The 18723-nt window shown below is 43.4% G+C and overlaps 1 protein-coding gene across 4 annotated transcripts in view; it reads left to right on the forward strand.

Moving 5' to 3' along the window:
* Window positions 1–18723, forward strand: part of ANKRD12 (ankyrin repeat domain 12) — a 127103-nt gene that overhangs the window by 73232 nt on the left and 35148 nt on the right. For all 4 annotated transcript variants that reach the window (XM_006023661.3, XM_025204248.1, XM_006023662.3 and 1 more), the window contains 4 exons: window positions 1459–1605; window positions 3700–3900; window positions 13526–13668; window positions 15549–15696. In XM_006023661.3, the coding sequence (XP_006023723.1) occupies window positions 1459–1605; window positions 3700–3900; window positions 13526–13668; window positions 15549–15696 (639 nt within the window). The remainder of the gene's footprint in view (window positions 1–1458; window positions 1606–3699; window positions 3901–13525; window positions 13669–15548; window positions 15697–18723) is intronic.

An 18723-nucleotide genomic window follows, 5' to 3' on the forward strand; every position in this document is an offset into this window, starting at 1 on the left:
CTCCGCCCCCCCCCCCCCCCCTCGGTGGCTACCGGACAGCATCTGTCAGCCCCAGGGGTCATCCGCATGTACGTGCAGGTTTGGGAGTCCGTTGATGAATTTAGAATAGGGCTCTGGGAGTGGTCGATCTGGAGACATTCAGCCCAAAAGTTGGTCTCTGGCGTTGATTAACTCATGCCAGAGCTTCTAGCCCTTGATCAGTGATGTTTAGAGATTTCCCGGTTGTTACATTGTCTTCTATTGAATTCTTCCCTTGGTTGATCTGCAGCTTCCAGGTGATAATTGCTGCCTGCTTCCATGTTACACATTCAATCATGATTCACTCACTCTTTCACAGGCCAGCCTGATACAGGGAAGGACAGTTTGATTCCTGCCCTTGTTAACATTGTTACAATGTATAATTTACTTATGAAACTAAACATATTCAGTTGAAAGCTGAGGAGTATAAAATATAAGCTACAAATGCCATGGCACACAAATAGATAAAAAATACCAAACTACAAGGGGAGACACAAAATGCACACATACAAATTTTAAAACACAATTCCTTATCTTAAAGCGAAAGAAAGAGGAAGGAAGAAAGGTAGAAAAAGAGAAACATATCCAAAGAAGGGAGAGCAAATGCAGGCAAGAGGAAAAGGGGGCTTTCTGCTACACCACCACCACCGAATTTCCAAGTCCTCTGCAGCTGGATTGGGCTTGGCCTTGCATAGGGAGATCAGGCCCCATTGCATGTCTGGATTGCTCCAGGGCCTGAGGCAGCCATGCAGCAATGGCCTGGCTGGGCCCTGATGCAGCCATGTAGGGCCAGGCCGTTCCCACACAGCTGCATCAGGCCCTGTTCCTACATGGCTACATTGGGCTCCAGCAGATCAGGCCTACAAACTGGATCTGGTGTGTGGGTGGACTTGGGACTGCTTGTCTGGCCCTTTGGGCAAAAAAGTTTAAGGAACACTGTTAAATAATTGGGCAGTCTGCTAAGGGAAGTGGAGTGAAATTTTTGATGTTTTAAAGCTAGATTGTACGAACAAGGAAATATGGACTAACATGGGAGTAAGGAGAAACCGTCTTGTGCTGTGATTTTTAATGATCAGATAACTTGATGACATATTTTTTCATTTCCTGAAAAATCAGAATTGCAACAAAATCACCACATTGATATACAAATGGATTTTTTACCTTATCTTCTATATGATATACTTCCAAAAGTTCTAAGTCCTTTACCCAGGACATATAATACTTCTCAAATGAGAACTGATGGGTATGATCTTTTGGAGAGTTCATGTCTTCATGTTTATTTGTTTTTTTTAACTTGTATACAAGATGGGGGTATATATTTCAGCCTATTATTTTACAACCCCCAGTTCACATATTTGAAAATAGAATTCTAGAGAGACAAATAACAATGCTAAAACTGTGATTTTTGTCAGAATTTAATAAGTATATTAACATTACCAGAAAAAGAAGGCCCAGAGAAGAAGAAAATGAAAAAGGAACCTGGAAATAAGAAGGCAGCACCAGTTAGCATTCTTTTTGGTTATCCACTTTCGGAGCGCAAACAGATGGCCCTTCTTATGCAGATGACAGCGAGAGACAACAGTCCAGGTGATACCCATCATAACTGAGTATTTTATTCTTTTTCTTTGCTGTTTTTAAATGCTACAGAAGTAAATTATGCCAGATTTTATTTGAAGCATGTAATTTTTAAAGTAATCCTTGATTTAACCAAAAACTATTTTGTGTTCAAAATTCTATCCATGAAAAATCTTAGTTTTTCAGAAATTGCACTTTTCATTGAATATATTGAATTGTTTTTTTACTATCTTTGCTTATTGCTGAGAGAGTGTTGAATTACAGATAGCAGTAGGAAATGAATTTCTAAATAATCCACTCGAGTATTTTAGCTTTTAACCATTATATTATTACTTTTTTCATCCAGTAATGTATTCTTGGTATTCTAGAGTGCAATTGCATGCTCATTAGGGTTCAAGGGTTTCCTAATATGTTGCAAAATTATTTTCCTATTGTCTTCAAAAGGTACCAGATCAACTCCTTAGAATCTTATTCTGTTTTTATGTAGGGGGTGACCCCATAAAAATATCCACAGAAGAAACTGATTTATATTGACAAAATGTAGCCATTTAACTTCCATAATAACTCAAGAGTTCCTAAGTTCATTCTGTAAAAACAAGAAAAAGTTATGTGAAGATAAAAGACCAAGTTTACTTTCAGAACATGGCAACAGTTAATTAACCTTTCAATTGGTCCTGCTGTGTTTAAAACTAAAGTTGTGTGGAGAAGGTGATTCAGTTTGCATGAAGGGGCTGGATATTTTAAGGTTCACTTTTGGAATAAAATCCAAAAAAGGGAACCTTAGCGGTCAATGGCTGCAGAGCTGCTTGGGAGTTAACATTCCTAAGTCTTTCAGGCTCTTCACTTCCCCATTAGCCTGTCAGGAGACTTCCTGAAGTGCTAGTAGCTCAGAAGTCCAGGCTCCCCAGCTGCCCAGAGGTTGAGGAATTGGGTGGGTTAACTGTCAGATAACAAGGCAGGTATTCCTATGAAACCATGCCTTTTTTCTGTTCGTCCTTCATCAAAATTGAATAGTTTCCACCAATCTCTTTCCTTTCAGGTAACTAACATGATCCAGTGAAAAAACATTCTAGTGGAAAAGCAGCAAGCAGATCTAGTTTATAGCTTTGTGACTAAAATATTTTCTTCTCAAGCAGTATCACTTAATACTAGCATTTCAAATATGTGCATTCCTTCCCTCTGCCCTGCTCCATTTTTTCTCCTGGATTATTTCAAGGGTAGGGTGTTTTTCCTACCTATGGAAACTGCTTACTTGATATCCCTGTTACATGCCTTACTCGGACGTCGGGAGCTCAACCATATTGTCAGTAGGATAATTTAAATTCCTGTTCTAGTTTTGACCTTTTCACTGAGTCTAATAGCATAGTGAAAAACTTTAGTGAAATAGACGTGAGACCAGATTTTCAAAGTTATATAGGCACCTGGTGGGATTTTCATAGCTGCCAACACACCAATGCCTGTTGGTTTCTGTTGGAGGCCGATACTTAATCAGCATTGGTAGATTGTACTATGTACCTCAGTATCATAAAAATCTGGCATTTAGTCCACTAGTTGCAGAAGAGATCAGTAATTTATCACAATATAAGCAATTGTATCATTAACAGTTTATCAGAACCAGATGGCACATAAGATGGGAGCCTAAATTGCTCTAGAACAGGGACTGACAACTTTTTAACAACAGTGACCCAAATTAACACAGCTCTGTCCAAAGGCAGGCTGCCAATTGCAGCTCCGCTGTCAATGCGTCATCCCCTGCTGCAAGTTGCCGCTGACTCCTTGTGCTGCCAATTACTACTGCTCTTTTGGCTTGGCAGGCCAGATGAAATCTCTGTGGGCTGGATGTGGCCCACAGACTGTGTAGATGGCTGACCCATGTTTCAGAAAGATACAATACTACAGTAATAGACATTGAATTCACTCAGTCCAATGGTGTCATGAAATGCACTTGCAAGTTTGTGACAAGTTTGTACATGTATTTGAAATGCAATCTACATAGTCTGTTCAATAATACAGCTAATAATGCTGAAGCTTGTATGCTAAGAAAATGAATGTAAAGTAAAAATTATTAGTCACGTATACTGACTGTTTTTGATACTTGTTTTGTAGATGCCACACTAAACCATTCTTTGCAGACGACTCCAACACAAAAGAAAACACCAAGTTCCTCATCAAGACAAAAAGACAAAGTTAATAAAAGAAATGAACGAGGGGAAACTCCTTTACACATGGCAGCTATTCGAGGGGATGTTAAACAAGTTAAAGAGTTAATCAGTCTAGGAGCAAATGTAAATGTAAAAGATTTTGCAGGTAAGTTTGTGTTCAATTCTTTCAAAATAGGATTTACTCTTCAATTGTAAAAATTCAGTGTTAGTCCTGACTCTTCTAGAGATTTAATTTAGTTCCGTATTTCAATTTAATTTCATTCTGAATCTAAAATTTACTAGAGGTGCACCAATACATCGATCCAATATCGGACCATCTTCGATATAAAGAAAATTTATTGTATCAGGGAATCAGCTTGATTTGGCTGACGGATTTTTTTTTTTAATGTCTGATTTGGCGCAGCCCTGGCCGCGGATACCCGGTAGGGCAGTGCCTGCCCCAGCCCCACTTCTTCCTTCACCATGGGGGACATTGATCTGCCCCCCGTCCCCTCCCCTCCCCTCCCCTCCCACCACAACAGACTTACCAGCTGCACTCAGCTGTATCGGAAATCTGATCAGTATTGGCCAGTATGCCTCCTTAAAAATTGTCTATTGGTATTGGCCCCCAAATTATGTTGGTGCACCCCTAAAAATTACAATGGTCAGAAGTTTCTTAAATTGTATTAATGACTGTAGTGGTAACAAGGGATGATTAGTGGATATGGTGGAAGGGAAGGGGGTGTTTTAAAGCACTTTAATAAGATCCTTCAGAGGCACCAATTACACCTAGGGCTTTCTGTGTTAGGTGCTGTGCAAAACTAAAGGCATACAGTACACTTGAATAACTTCATAATCTTAAATTATGTCTGTATTGTAGTTGACGGTGAGATTGCAGAGTGCAAAAGTGCACGTGAGCTAGGATTAATTAAGCCTGTTCTGGTAATGATAACACTGATGCAATGCCACAGTCTTCAGTGCAGGCTGTACAAGCCTACGGAATCCTTACTGGGCAACCAGCCCACACCAAAGCTCATGCCATCACCTCTTCAGTGTAATCGTTACCAAGCCTAGTTACGTTAAGGCTAGCTCACGTGTGCCAACATATGCTGAAATTGTATCTCTGCCTACGATGAAGAGGGATACTAAGATACATGAGCAACTTGCACTGTTTTCTGTAATACTCCTTTTTTCTTTTTACCTCTGTCTCTTGTGTACATTCTTTCTCTCTCTGTGCACACATTTGATATTTTTAAAAGTACATATTTTTATTTGTAATTTTAGATTTATAATTATGCTAAAAAAGAATTTCCTCATCTGTTCTTAAGCCACTTGCCTTAGCATTAGCCATTAAACTCTTGCTATTTTTGCAGTTATAGAAATGGGTTATGGAAAGGTATTTGGAGGAGAAGAGAGAGGAGTATCCTTGCAGTTCAGTTCAGGCTGTCCTCTAGATACGAGGCAAAGTGGAAGAAAGCATAATGATAGTTGTCAGAGCAGTTTAATGTTGAATTATATAATATTAGTATTGTAGACATTACTATCCAAGGCTAAGCTCCTTTTGACTAGGTACTGTGTAAATTTGGAACAAAAATGCTGTTCTTATCCTATACAACTTAAAATCCGAAATATAAGATAAAGATAATAGTTGCATATAGATGGTGGAATACAAGAAAGCAGTTGAGTCCACGTTGATTAGTGTAGTAGACTTAGCATACCAGCAACCTAACTCTTTTCAGGTTTTAAAGGCAAGGCACCATGAACTGTCAAACCCAGATGATATTACTTCTTTTTATAATATGCTGCCTGTTAGCACTGCTTTCATCAGCAGCAGCTGACTTCCTTACGTAATATTTTATTTGTTATTATTCTGGACATTATCACAAGCTGCTTAATACCAGCTACTTCAGTGATCTCTGCTAGGTAAATTTTTACCTGTTAATGTCAATTCATTGTGCCTCTGACCCCATGATCAAGTCAGTTAGCAGATGATTAAAGTACTGCTGGTCTCAGTGGTCCTGTGATCATAGAATCATAGACAATTAGGGATGGAAAAGACCTCAGGAGATCACTAGTCCAACCACCTGGTCACTAAACCATCCCCAACTGGATCATCCCAGCCAAAGCTCTGTCTAGCCAGGTCTAAAAAACCTGCAACGATGAAGAGTCCACAACCTCTCTGGGTAACCTGTTCCAGTGCTTAACTACCCTCCTAGTAAGAAAGTTTTTACTAATATCTAATCTAAACTTCTGTTGCAGCAACTTGAGACCATTGCTCCTTGTTCGGTCATCTGCCACCACTGAAAACCCAGTGACTTCGGGTTGGTTCCCCCAGGGGCCTTGCCTGCCACATCTTTGATGATAATTCTGTTTGGATCAGGAGGACGATGTTTGGTCCCGCCTCCCCTGGCGCCTTCCCTTGGTCGTTCCCACTGTTCCTCCTTTATGGGGCTCCGCCTCCCCTACACCCTGCCTAACACCAACCATGATGTCACCTGTGTCGTCGAAGTTAATGTCCAGAACCTTCTCAGTGCTTGGGCTCTTGGGATCTTACGGCGGCAGGCTAGTAGTGATGTTTCCACTCTGAACCTCTCCTACAGCCCCCTTTTCTCCACTTATGCGGCATCTGTCCTCGGCACCGTTCTGTCCCCTGGCGCGTCGCCTCTTCCCTGGGTTTGATATCCGCCGCCCATCAGCTACGTCTGGATCCTGGTGCTGCTGGGTCCTGCTGGGCTCCAGTCTTCACTGTAGACTTCTTCTGCCCACACTGACCTCATGGGTAAATCCTCTGGCCCTGCATTCTCGAGGGAACCCCCTCCTGGGGTACCCACCAGGTCCCCTCGCTGGGACCGCTCGTGCGCTCCAACCCCTCTGAGCCGGCTGGGGACTACTTCCGGTCCTCCCTGCTGGTCTTCCACCAGGTCTTTTATCCCAGCCCTGGGCATCTAGCCAGCCAATCGGCCCCGGCATGCTCGTATAGAACGTGCCCAGGCTGATGCGGGAGCTGTTCCCAGCTTCTCCCAGCTTGTCCTTTTTTTTCCCTTTGGTCTTCGCCTGTGGTGGCTCCGCCTGCTGCGGTTTCACTTTCGCCATGCTCGTCTCCTGGTGCGGTGTCCCACTGCCTCCAAGCTTTATCCAGTAAGTCTTTTTCACAATCATCCTTCTCACAGCTTTTAATGCCAGAGTGGGAAAGAGACTCAGAACTTTGGAATGGTACTATTGGAAAAGAAGGCATTGGAAATTCAGATTCTAACGGGGTCCTTTTCCTGACAAAGTGTACAGAACATGGGCTTGTCATCACAGATACCCTGTTCCATCAAAGGAACAAATTCCAGATGTCCTGGAAACACCCTAGATTGAAACACTGGCCTTTGATCGACTATGTGATTGTTTGGACTTGCGATCGCCAGGATGTCCTGATTACGAGACTCATGACTAGTGCTGATGACTGTTGGACTGTCCACTGCCTCATCCATTCCTGCATGTCCATCAGGACTGTTCCTAAATGAAAAATGCAGAAGCAGCAGGTCAGGCACGAGTTAAACATTGGGTGCTTGAAGGACCCATTCAAGCAGAGAGAAGAATTCCAGCAACTCCTGAATGAGACACTACCAACAGAGCACCCAGAAAGAGTTGAGGAGCGCTGGACAGGACTTAAGACAGCTGTTCTCTCATCCTGCGAAAATACCATGGGATACAAGACCAGGAAACATCAAGACTGGTTTCACAAAAATGATACTGAAATTCAAGGTCTCATGGACAGGGAACGGAAAGCTTTCTGTGCCTGGCAGAATGACATCAACTCTGCCATCATGAAAAATGTGCACCAACAAGCAAAATCAGGTGCAGAGGAGAACACAAGAACTGAAGAATGAGTGGTGGATTTAGAAATCAAAAGAAATCCAACATTTTGCTGACATCTATGACACCTTGTGGCTTCTTTAGTGCTACCAAAGCTGTCTACGGCCCTAGCACTCAAGGCCTTAATCCTCTAAGATCAAAGGATGCTTTGCTTGTTTTCTAAAAAAAAAAAGGAAGGAAGGAGGACTTGGGCAACTATCCTAGGGAAGCTCTTTGAGAAGATTATCCAGGAGCACATCTGGGAAGGACCAGCAGGGGGGACGGTCAGGGGCAACCAGCATGGGTTCATTAGGGGCAGGTCCTGTCAGACCAACCTAATTGCTTTCTGCAATTGGGTCACAAAATCATTGGATGTAGGTGTTGTGGTGGATGTAGTCTTTCTGGACTTCAGGAAGGCCTTTGACACTGTCTCCCACCCCATTCTCATTAAAAAGCTAGGTGACTGTGGCATTGATGCCTACACAGTCAGATTGGGTGTGGCCCCTCAGCCGATTTGCAACCTGAGAGTGGTGGTGGACGGGTCATATTCAACCTGGAGGGATGTGGGCAGTGGAGTCCCCCAGGGCTTGGTCCTCGGTACCGCACTATTCAATCTCTTTATTAGCGACTTGGACGAGGGAGTGAAAAGCACCCTGTTCAAATATGCTGATGACACAAAGATTTGGGGCGAGGTGAGCACGCTAGAAGGGAGGGACAGGATACAGCTGGACCTGGACAGATTACAGGGGTGGGCAAATGAGACTAGGATGGGATTCAATACTGACAAGTGCAGTACTGCACTTGGGCAGTAAGAACCAGCAGCATATCTATAGACTGGGGAACTCCCTTCTCGAAAGCAGTGGCAGAAAGAGATCTTGGAGTCATTATCGATTCCAAAATGAACATGGGCCACCAATGTGAGGACGTGGTCAGTAAGGCCAGCTGCACCTTTTCGTGCATCCACAGATGCATCACAAGCAGGGCCAAGAAGGTGTTCCTCCCCCTCTATGCAACACTGGTCAGGCCACAGTTGGAGTACTGCATCCAGTTCTGGGTGCCACACTTTAGGAGAGATGTGGCCAGCATCGAGAGGGTCCAGAGGAGGGCCACTCGGATGATCTGGGGACAGCAGGGCAGACCCTATGAGGAGAGGCTATGGGACCTGAACCTGTTCAGCCTTCACAAGAGAAGGCTGTGATTAGCCCAGAAATGGTTATTCTGACAGTGGTCCACAACTATAAGGAGAGAGAGAGAGTGCTAAGAAATTAGGAATAGGTATATCAACAGTTTCAAATATAGTCATCAGAAGACTGCAGATAAAAGAATACCACTGTTTGTTGTCTGCAATGAGCTGTAAAAAATTGAGAACCTACACCTGAATGGAGTTGGCGAAGATACTGCTGAAGTGGTTTAAGTCCATTCATATAATCTTCCAGTAAATAGGTCTTGGTTGTCAGAAATGGCAGACACTTGCTAAATATTTTTGGATTAGAATTTTATAATGACTTCCTTGAGTAATTCAAGTAACATAATATTCCATTTAAAGTTGTCACAGGAAAAGCTGCCAGTGTTGTTTATGATGCTTTGGAATAGTGGGTTTCAAGATTACCAATAACTGTGGAATCGTTACACTTTTGATGATACTCCACATGCGTGAAACTGGATTCTTTTTTGGAACTCCTTGACGGAACATTCTGTTTCAAAAATGAAAAAAGTTATAGTGGTAAACAAGCCAAGTCTTGTTGGACAGTTGCTCTTTGTACCAATATAACTGGCACTGAAAAATGATCGCTGTTTGTGATAGGAAAACATCTCAACATTTATGATTCAAAAATTTAAAAAAACATTCTGAAAGGGCTAACAGCCTCTCATGGATTGGTGGGCAAATATTTGAAGAGTGAGTTGTAACGCAACACAATAAAAGCATTGTTGGGTGATTGTCAAGCTTACACCAAAATTAAAGAGCTAGTTTTACTTCCATCAAACATGACCTGCATGCTTCAACTATGTGACCAGGGTATCCTCAGTGTATATCCAAACAACAGTAATATCTGAAGACAAATATGTTATGACCTACATGCTGTGGAGTAGAACAAGAAAGAGATTGATGAGAAAATTTCCATTCAGTTTATGCACAAAGCCTGGAAAGTTGCCATTCCTGTCACCATTACTAATTGCTTCTTTGAGGCATGTTTCAGCCAGCTAACACCTCAGTAATTAGCCCATCCAGTTGCCATCATGTTGGAAATATACTACTAGCATCAGTTTCAGACTTGAAATGATCTACAGTTGTTGATGCTAGTGTAACTTCTGGAGAGTTTATCCAAGTTTACAGTGGGTTTGTGACATTTACAAAAATGATTGTCAAAGACATTACTAGAAGTGTCAGTAGATGTTGTAATGATGATAAAGATGGGGGAGAAGAACAGTATAATGAAGTTTCTGGTCCTGTTACTGAAACGATGTCATGCGTGCAGTCGCTATCCGCATTTCAAGTTGTCCAAGCCTTTATAAATAGCATTCCTGAAGTAATAGATATGTTCACTGTTTTGCTTCATGTACAAGAGTGCTGACTAAACAAGTAGAGAAAACAACCTTTTATGTTACAGAATTCACTGTTGTTTAAAGTATTGTATGTACAATGATATACCGTTATGTATGCTGGTAAGGAAAATTAAATGTGTTGCAACAAAGAGAAACCTTTCTTTCATAATATGTTATTTGCAAAGATATACACAGGTAAAAATTAAATGGGTATTACCATGTAATATTGGCTTACTCAGTACTTCTTCAGCATGTGCTGCCACCTGGTGTATAACTCTGGTTATTGTCATAGGCTTAAAATCAGGCTTTTGTCAGTCCCATGTATGCAATTGTATTCAAGTTTGACTGTAACTTAAGAAAAAATAGGGCTGGAAGGGACTACTAGAGGTCATCTAGGTCCAAATTCCTGCTCAAGGTAGAATTCATACATTCATAGATGCTAGGATTGGAAGGGACCTCAACAGATCATCTAGTCCAACCCCTGCCAGTGGCAGGAAAAAGGGGTGGGGGGAGAGGGCCCCCCCCCGAGTGGCAGGGAAGAGTGCTGGGGTCAGATGACCCCAGCCAGATGCCTATCCAGCCTTCTCTTAAAGACCCCCCAAGATAGGGGAGAGCTCTACCACCCTTGGAAGCCGATTCCAAATTCTGGTGACCCTTACCATGAAGTTCTTCCTGATGTCCAGCCTAAATCTGATCTCTGTCAGTTTATGACCATTGTTCCTTGTTACTTAAAGCATCTCGAACAAATAATTTGTTTAATCTGTATTTAGCATCCAGTGCCATAACACAGACGTGCTTACTTGGTGATATGAGGGGGCAGCCAACATTACTGGAAACAGGATTTAGCATCTCAGTAGTAAATAAGAGGTTCAGCACAGGCATTTAAAGTTAAACCTAGTAGTTCCTTGTAGCATATGGGGGAGATGACAGAAACATACACAAACCTGCTGGACTGTAAGCTGCAACTACTAAGGGCTGGATCTTTCAAGTATTAAGCAGAAAGAACACACAAGTAGGCTGTGTCTAAATTGTAAGGACCTTGATGGAAATCGAAGAGAAACATAAATCCCAGATTACAGGTCTGAGTGACAAACAGAATGGTGATGCTCGTTTGGTCAGGGTGAAGAACCAGAACACAGTGAGAAGTTAAGAACAGTAAAGGGGGTATTGAGAGCTGGTGCCAGGAGGTGGGAAGGGATCACTGGGGAAAGTGGAAGGGTTAGAGGAGGGAGATCATTTGTGAAACTTAAGCATCTGTAACCAGGAGTCCAAGGAATGGTTGGCATTTCAAAGGAGAGGGGATGGTCACTTCTTGTGTTCTCAGTTTTTATAGGATATGGCAAATTTCTTCCAAGTGAGGAGAAGTCCTGGTAGGAGGAAAGGAATGATTGAGGACTGAGTCAAAGGTAGTAAAAGGTGTGTTGCAGAGATGCTCAACCCAGGCCTGTGGACCAGATGTGGTCTCCAGAGCTGTAAGACCTGACTTGCAGGGCTCCCCAAAGATCCAGGATTTGGCAGATGAAAACAGTGACAATACTGCCACCACTCAACCCCTTCCAAATGTCTAAGCCCCCCAGGCCAGATGACACCCTGTGCATGAAATCCTAGCACACAAGGATACCAGGTTAGGGCCCAATCCAGTATTCGTGGAGTCAGAATAGTGGAATCCCATATGTTACACCTGGCGCTGGGGTTGGGGCTGGGACCAGGGCAGCAGCCTTCATGTGGTGTACATGGGACTGTGGTTGAGGGGTTAGGGCCACAGCAAAAGGGTCCAATCTGGCATGCAAAGGGCCCAATCTGGCTTGCTTCGGGCTGGTGCCAGGATAGCAGGCCTGATCCAGCACAGGTGGGAAAGTGACCAATCCAGCATAGGTAACCCATCTGGCACGCAGTGGATTAGGTCCACAGACTAGGTCCAGATTGTAGACCCACCCCACACACAGCTGCAACTGTCCCACTCCAGCCTGTAGACCCACGCACAGCTGTAGCTATTGCTGTAGCTGAACACTGCAGATTGTGCCTGAAGCAGCAAATGAGCTGCTGGTAGTATTTGCCTTGCCTTTTTTTATATTCTGCCTTGGGGATGTGTTGTTGGGGAAAATACCATAACTTGCTTTATTTGTCAATAGCTTATTATTTAAGAATGTGAGAGAAATGCCATTCTGAGCTGTACTCAGCAATATGAAGTTGTTACTTCTGTTACGTGTTCAGTGACTCTAAAATAGCACTGGCAATTAATACAAGGTTTTGCTTTAATTCCAAACTAAGGACTATTTTGTTTATCTACATAATGATCTTTCCAAGGGCTTAACTAATGAGTTTTGTGCCCTGGACAAAATCTCTGTGCATCCCAGAGGGTGGAGGGGAGTGAAGATGAAAGGTGTTAAGTGCTGGAGAGCAGGATTGGGGGATGAGGGAAGGGTGTATCCCTATGGTGTGTACCTACACTGTGTATCCCTATGTTTGGCTTTTCCAGCTGGGTCATGAAGGACTGATCCAGGCCAGCTCTTATGGCCAGATAGAGCAGGGCTGTTTCTGCTGTGTCAGAGGCTGGGGAGGTGGGTACCACAGTTGCCCCCGTCCCCCCTCCCTGCAAACTACACTACCAGATCTTTCTTAAAATGCAGAGGAATGTTTGGGTTTTTTTTAATGCAGTGCTTTTATGGTCAGATTTTCAGTCATTCCACAAACTTTAATTTTGGTGTGTGTTTGGTTTCCATTTACTCAAAATAAAAATTGGGTGCTTGCTTGTCCAGAGTGTTGATAAGACTTAAATTCGTAAAGCATTTTGATCCTCCAACCGAGGTGTTGAGTAGCATCACATTATGTACGTATAGCACAGTATAACATAGGAATTACCCTAGGGCAGTTGCTGCTCAACCTTCTGACCCCATGGGCCAGATGAGGAGGAGAGCCAATCCAGGGGCTAGACCCTGTGTGGCGTTGGCATGCAGGGTCAGCCCACAGGTATGATCCAGCATACCAGCCTCGGAAGGCAGACCTGGCACACTGGCCTGACTCCTCACATTGGATCCAGTCAGGAAGCTGTCCTGTGCACCGATGCTGAGGCCATGTCATTTAGTACAGAACTCCCCATGTGTCTGGAACCTGGGTGGCAGAGGAACAAGGGCAATGTTAGTTGCCACCACTTCCAGAGCTGAGCTGTGGCAATTAATGCTATCACTGCTTTCTTGCCCTCGAATTTCTGGGCCTGTGAGGTGCCCCATGGGCCAGATGTTGAACACCACTGGAAATAGGGAGGAAATAGGGAGTTCATTTCAAAATCACGAACAGCTAGCAATTGTATTGTCTTAATGTTTGTCGTTTTGTTATAGGAGGTATCACTTGCTTACAAGCACATGTGTATGATCAGTAATTGAATTTTGTGACTTTCACTATTACAGGTTGGACACCACTGCATGAAGCTTGCAATGTTGGTTATTATGATGTTGCTAAAGTCTTAATAACAGCAGGGGCTGATGTGAACACACAAGGATTGGATGATGATACTCCACTTCATGACTCTGCTAGTAGTGGACATAGAAACGTAAGTATATAATAATAATAATCTGTAAACTCAAGTTTTGAATTGAGCAAGAAAACGCATTCTGAGCATCACCAAGTGTCTATATAACCCTGGTTCTGCTCTTCCTGAGTCATCCTTTGTCTGGCTTTAGTCCCTTTGTTCCACTGACAGAACTCCACTTTTCCAGTCTTTTGTCTTAATGCCTGTTTCAAAAACTAGAAAGCCTCTAAAGGCTATTGAATGGAAATCACCCCCCCCACGACTTTCTACTCTTTCTCAAGAGAAAAGTATTTCCAAATTATGTTGTAGCTTCCGCAGGATACCATATTTTTTTGCATACAGTATAAACCTTCTCTCCCCCACTCCAAAAAAAGCCAGCTGCTGGAAGTTGGGGTGTGCATTATAAGCAAGAAAATATGTTGACAGCAGCTTCTGCCCCTTAAGCTTCTGCCAGGCCAAAGTGAAAGTAACTCAGCACATGATCCATAGGGAGCAGAAAAATCAGCAGGCTCAGCTCCCTAGCTGCTGCTACTTATTTACTTACTACAAGGAAATCTTTTTTTCTTCATTCTGCCTTTCAGAAATCAGGTGTGTATCTAATTCTGGGTGTGTTGTATGCAAGAAAATATGGTGTTTTAATTCATACTTCTATATCTGTATTAATATATTTAAATAAAACAGGGTGCTTGATACCAGGTCTTAGGGAAGGAAACTGAAGGTGATCCTGTACGTTTATAGCCATTTGTTTTCTTTATTTTTTATTTGTGGTTTTATTTCTGTTTTAGATTTCTTCAAACTAGCTGTTCCTGTCTTTGATTTCTTCTCTTTGAAAATTATTTTAGGTACTACAGTGTATATGGTGTATTGTGGAAGATGCAAAATAGAAATATTGCTTACATCAAGAAAATTATTTTCTAAAGTCACTGAACTGAGAGAGTACTTTTGCAAGTGTAAAGAGGCAAATCATAAGGGTGTTGTTGCCATATTGGAATAATGAAGGAAGGTGGTGGATATGTCTAATGAATTAATAAATAAAATAAATAATTGTCTTATTCCTTATTGATATCATGGCAGAAGTGGGTTTTCATAATGGAACTGAATGAAGACAGTGCCTGAGAAATGGGAAACTTTGTGGTTATGGGTTGGATGGATGCTGTGTTGTTTAATAAAATGGTCATAAAAGAAGCATATCCCAAACCCACCTGCAGTTTCTTTTCAACTTGTGACTAACAGTAAATTGCATAATTTGGAGTTGCAGCAAAAATGTAAACAAACCTAAGTGACTTGGGGTGTTTAGTTGAAGATACAAGGATTTTTGGTGATTGCTGTGATCGTTTGCTTACTGTGGATGTTTTCATTTCAAATGTGGGTGGCTGTGAGAGCTAGTTACACTACTGTTGCTTGAAGTGTCACTTCTTCTTTTTAAGCAATAAGTGCTGTGAAGGTGGAACAACTGGAGAAAAGTAGTGCATATTGAATCTGGGTTGTGAGAGAGAGGGGTTGAAGCAAAGGGTCAGGAAGGAAGAAGAGTTAATTTATTTTTTCTTCCTATTGCTGTGTTCAAGCAAATGCAGATACTATAATAATATGGGTTTTTTGGGAAGAGAAAGAGGGTTCCCCCCAGCTTATGGGTTATAGCTTGCTTTGGGGTTGCATTCCCGCCTGTTGAAGTTTTGTTCTGCAGCCTGGGCTTCCATAGATAAAAAGCTGGAGCACGTTGTTAAGTCACAACAATACATGCGTCCCAAGTCAAATTAGAACTCTCATTACAGAAGTAAAAATATATAAGAACACAGGCATAGAAGAATGCATTCAAATATTAATCTATTTACTGCATATATTTTCTGATGGGTAATTTTGAAGCTCTTGCAAAATATAAATGATATTCTCATGTATTGCAGATTGTGAAGCTGCTGCTTCGACACGGTGGAAATCCTTTTCAGGCCAACAAACATGGAGAGAGACCGGTCGATGTAGCTGAAACAGAAGAGTTGGAAATGCTGTTGAAAAGGGAGGTGCCTATTTCTGATGATGAAGACAGTTGCTCAGGTTAGAGAGTAGACTTTAATTGCACAGTTCTAGCAACAAACGCTTTCTACTTTTTATTTTAAGACCCTATTTTCTGTTGTGTAATTGCCGGACATCACCATTTGAAATTAATTATTGGAGGTGCACCAATACGAGTAATACCAATATGATTGGTCGGTGGCTTTAGAGGGTTACACCTTGTATAGGAGAGACCATGTGGGGAGGAGGAGTAGGGGTATTGCTCTTTACGTTAAGGATCAGTTCACCTCCCTGCAGATTGAGTTTTCTAACCAGGAAGGGCATCTTGAGACTCTCTGGGTCAAAATACAAGGAGAACATGGGGAGGGTGACATACTTGTAGGAGTCTACTATAGACCTCCTCACCAAGAGGAAGATCTAGATCGGAAATTCAATCGGGAACTGGTCAAAGCCGCACGCTTCTGATACGTGATTGCCATGGGGGATTTCAGCTTCCGTGACAACTTCTCTTGGGATGAGCGCATGGCCAAATCTGACAGGTTGCATAGCTTTCTCACTTGCATTGATGACCTCTACCTAATGCAGGTCTATGGGCCAACTAGGGGAGAAAGGCATTGCTTGATCTGGTCCTGGCCAAAGGGGAGGACCTGGTGAGCAATGTGAGGATTGAGGGGAAGCTTGGTGACAGCGACCATGAATTGGTCACCTTCTTAGTTCACTGAAGAGCAGGCAAACCCCTCAGCAAAACAGAAGTCCTTAACTTTGGGCAGGCTGACTTTTGCAAACTGAAAGAATTGGTCTGTCAGGTAATTAGAGGCCATACGCCTCTAGAAAAGGGAGTACATGAGGCATGGTCATCTCTCAAAAACACATAATCCAACAAGCACAGGGGAAAGCCATTCCATCTCGCAAGAAATTCACTCAACGGGCACAGAAGCCCCCTTGGCTGAATAAGGAACTGTTGGACCTCATTAAACTCGAAAGAGAAGCCTACACCAGCTGGAAAATAGGAAGCATCACCACAGAAGATTACTCAACACTTGCCCGCACCTGTAGAGAGCAGTTGAGAAAAGCCAAAGCACAAACCGAACTCAGGCTAGCTACAGGAATTAAGGACAACAAAAAGTCCTTCTTCAGATGCGTGGGGAGTCAAAAAGAACAAAGATGGCATTGGGCCCCTGCAAGATCCAACGGGACAACTGACATCTGACACCCAAGAAAGGGCCAATCACCTAAATGACTTCTTTGCATTGAGTTTTTCACTCTCCCAGGAGGATCACATTATCAGGAAGAACACAAACCATTTCAGGCACGGTGACAGACACAAAATCAATGTGGATCAGGTGAGGGAACACCTCGAAGATGGACATTCACAAGTCCATGGGCCCAGACAGAATGCATCCAAGAGTCTTGAAGGAGCTGGCAGACATCATTGCATCCCCCTTGGCAGAGATATTGGAAAATTCGTTGCACTCGGGCAAGGTCCCGGATGACTGGAAAAGAACCAGCGTGGTCTCTATCTTCAAGAAAGGGAGAGGAGGTATGACCCAGGGAATTATAGACCTATCAGGCTGACGTCCATCCCTGGAAAAATCCTGGAGAAAATCATCAACACCAGACTAACGGAAGGCAAGCATCTGAATGCCAGCCAACATGGCGTTGTGACTGACAGGTCTTGCCTAACCAACCTCATCTCCTTCTGTGACCAGGTAACATGTGCCCTAGACAAGGGAGATGACGGAGACATCATATATCTGGAGTTCAAGAAAGCCTTTGACCTAGTTTTCTATGATGTCCTCATGGTTAAGCTGGGGAACTGTGGCATTAATCATCATACGGTCCGATGGCTAGGCAACTGGCTATGGGGTCAGACCCAAAGAGTACTAGTTGACGGAAGCAAATCAGCATGGCACAGGGTGACCAGGGAAGTCCCTCAGGGCTTGGTACTTGGGTCGATACTCTTTAACATCTTCATTAACGATCTGGATTCAGGAGTCAGATGTGAACTGGCCAAGTTTGCGAATGATACCAAATTATGGGGGAGGGTGGTCACACTTCAGGACAGACTGGGAATACAGGCCGATTTGGACACGCTGTCAAGGTGGGCCGACCTAAACCGGATGGCCTTCAATATAGAGAAGTGTAAGGTGCTGCACCTCGGTAGGAAGAACCCTCAACATACTTACAGGCTCAGCAGTCGTACACTCACTAACACCACGATCGAAAGGGACTTGGTGGTTTCAGTTGACAACAAGATGAATATGAGCCACCAATGTGATGCTGTGGCTGGCAAAGCAAACCAAACTCTGGCGTGCATCCACCAATGCATCTCAAGCAAAACCAGGGAAGTCATTCTCCTGCTTTACTTGGCCCTGGTGAGACCACAGCTGGAGTACTGTGTATGGTATTGAGCCCCCCACTTCAGGAAGGATGTGGACAAGCTTGAGAGAGTCCAGAGGAGAGCCACTTGTATGATCCAAGGCCTGGAGGGAAGGCCGTACGAGGAGAGGCTTGGGAGGACTTGGGGCTCTTCAGTCTGGAGAAGAGAAGGCTCAGGGGGGACTTGGTAGCAGCCCACAATTACATAAGAGGAGTGCATCAAAACCTGGGAGAACAGCTGTTTGCCAGAGCTCCCCAAGGGATAACAAGGTCTAGCGGCCATAAACTCCCAGGAAGGCCAATTTAGACTAGACATAAGAAAAAGTTCTTTATGGTGTGTGTGTCCAGGATCTGGAACAAATTCCCCCCAGAGGTGGTGCAAGCACCTACTCTGGACTCTTTCAAAAAACAGGTGGATGTATTTCTTGCTGGGGTCACTTGATCCCAGCTGACTTTCTGCCTATGGTAGGGGAGCTGAACTCGATCTCATGAGGTCCCTTCCAGCCCCTAATGTCTATGAAATACATCGGTCCCATATCGGATCAGCACCAATATGAGGAAAATTGAGAGTATCGGCAATCAGCTTTTTTTGCCTAATGTGGCTGATAAATACCCCGTGCATGCGCTCAGCCTCAGCATGTATGCAGCCAGGAGCTCAGCCCTGCAGCTTGGAGAGCAACATTGGCTGGT

This window comes from Alligator sinensis, unplaced genomic scaffold (genome assembly GCF_000455745.1).
Source record: "Alligator sinensis unplaced genomic scaffold, ASM45574v1 scaffold597_1, whole genome shotgun sequence".
Taxonomy (NCBI): domain Eukaryota; kingdom Metazoa; phylum Chordata; order Crocodylia; family Alligatoridae; genus Alligator; species Alligator sinensis.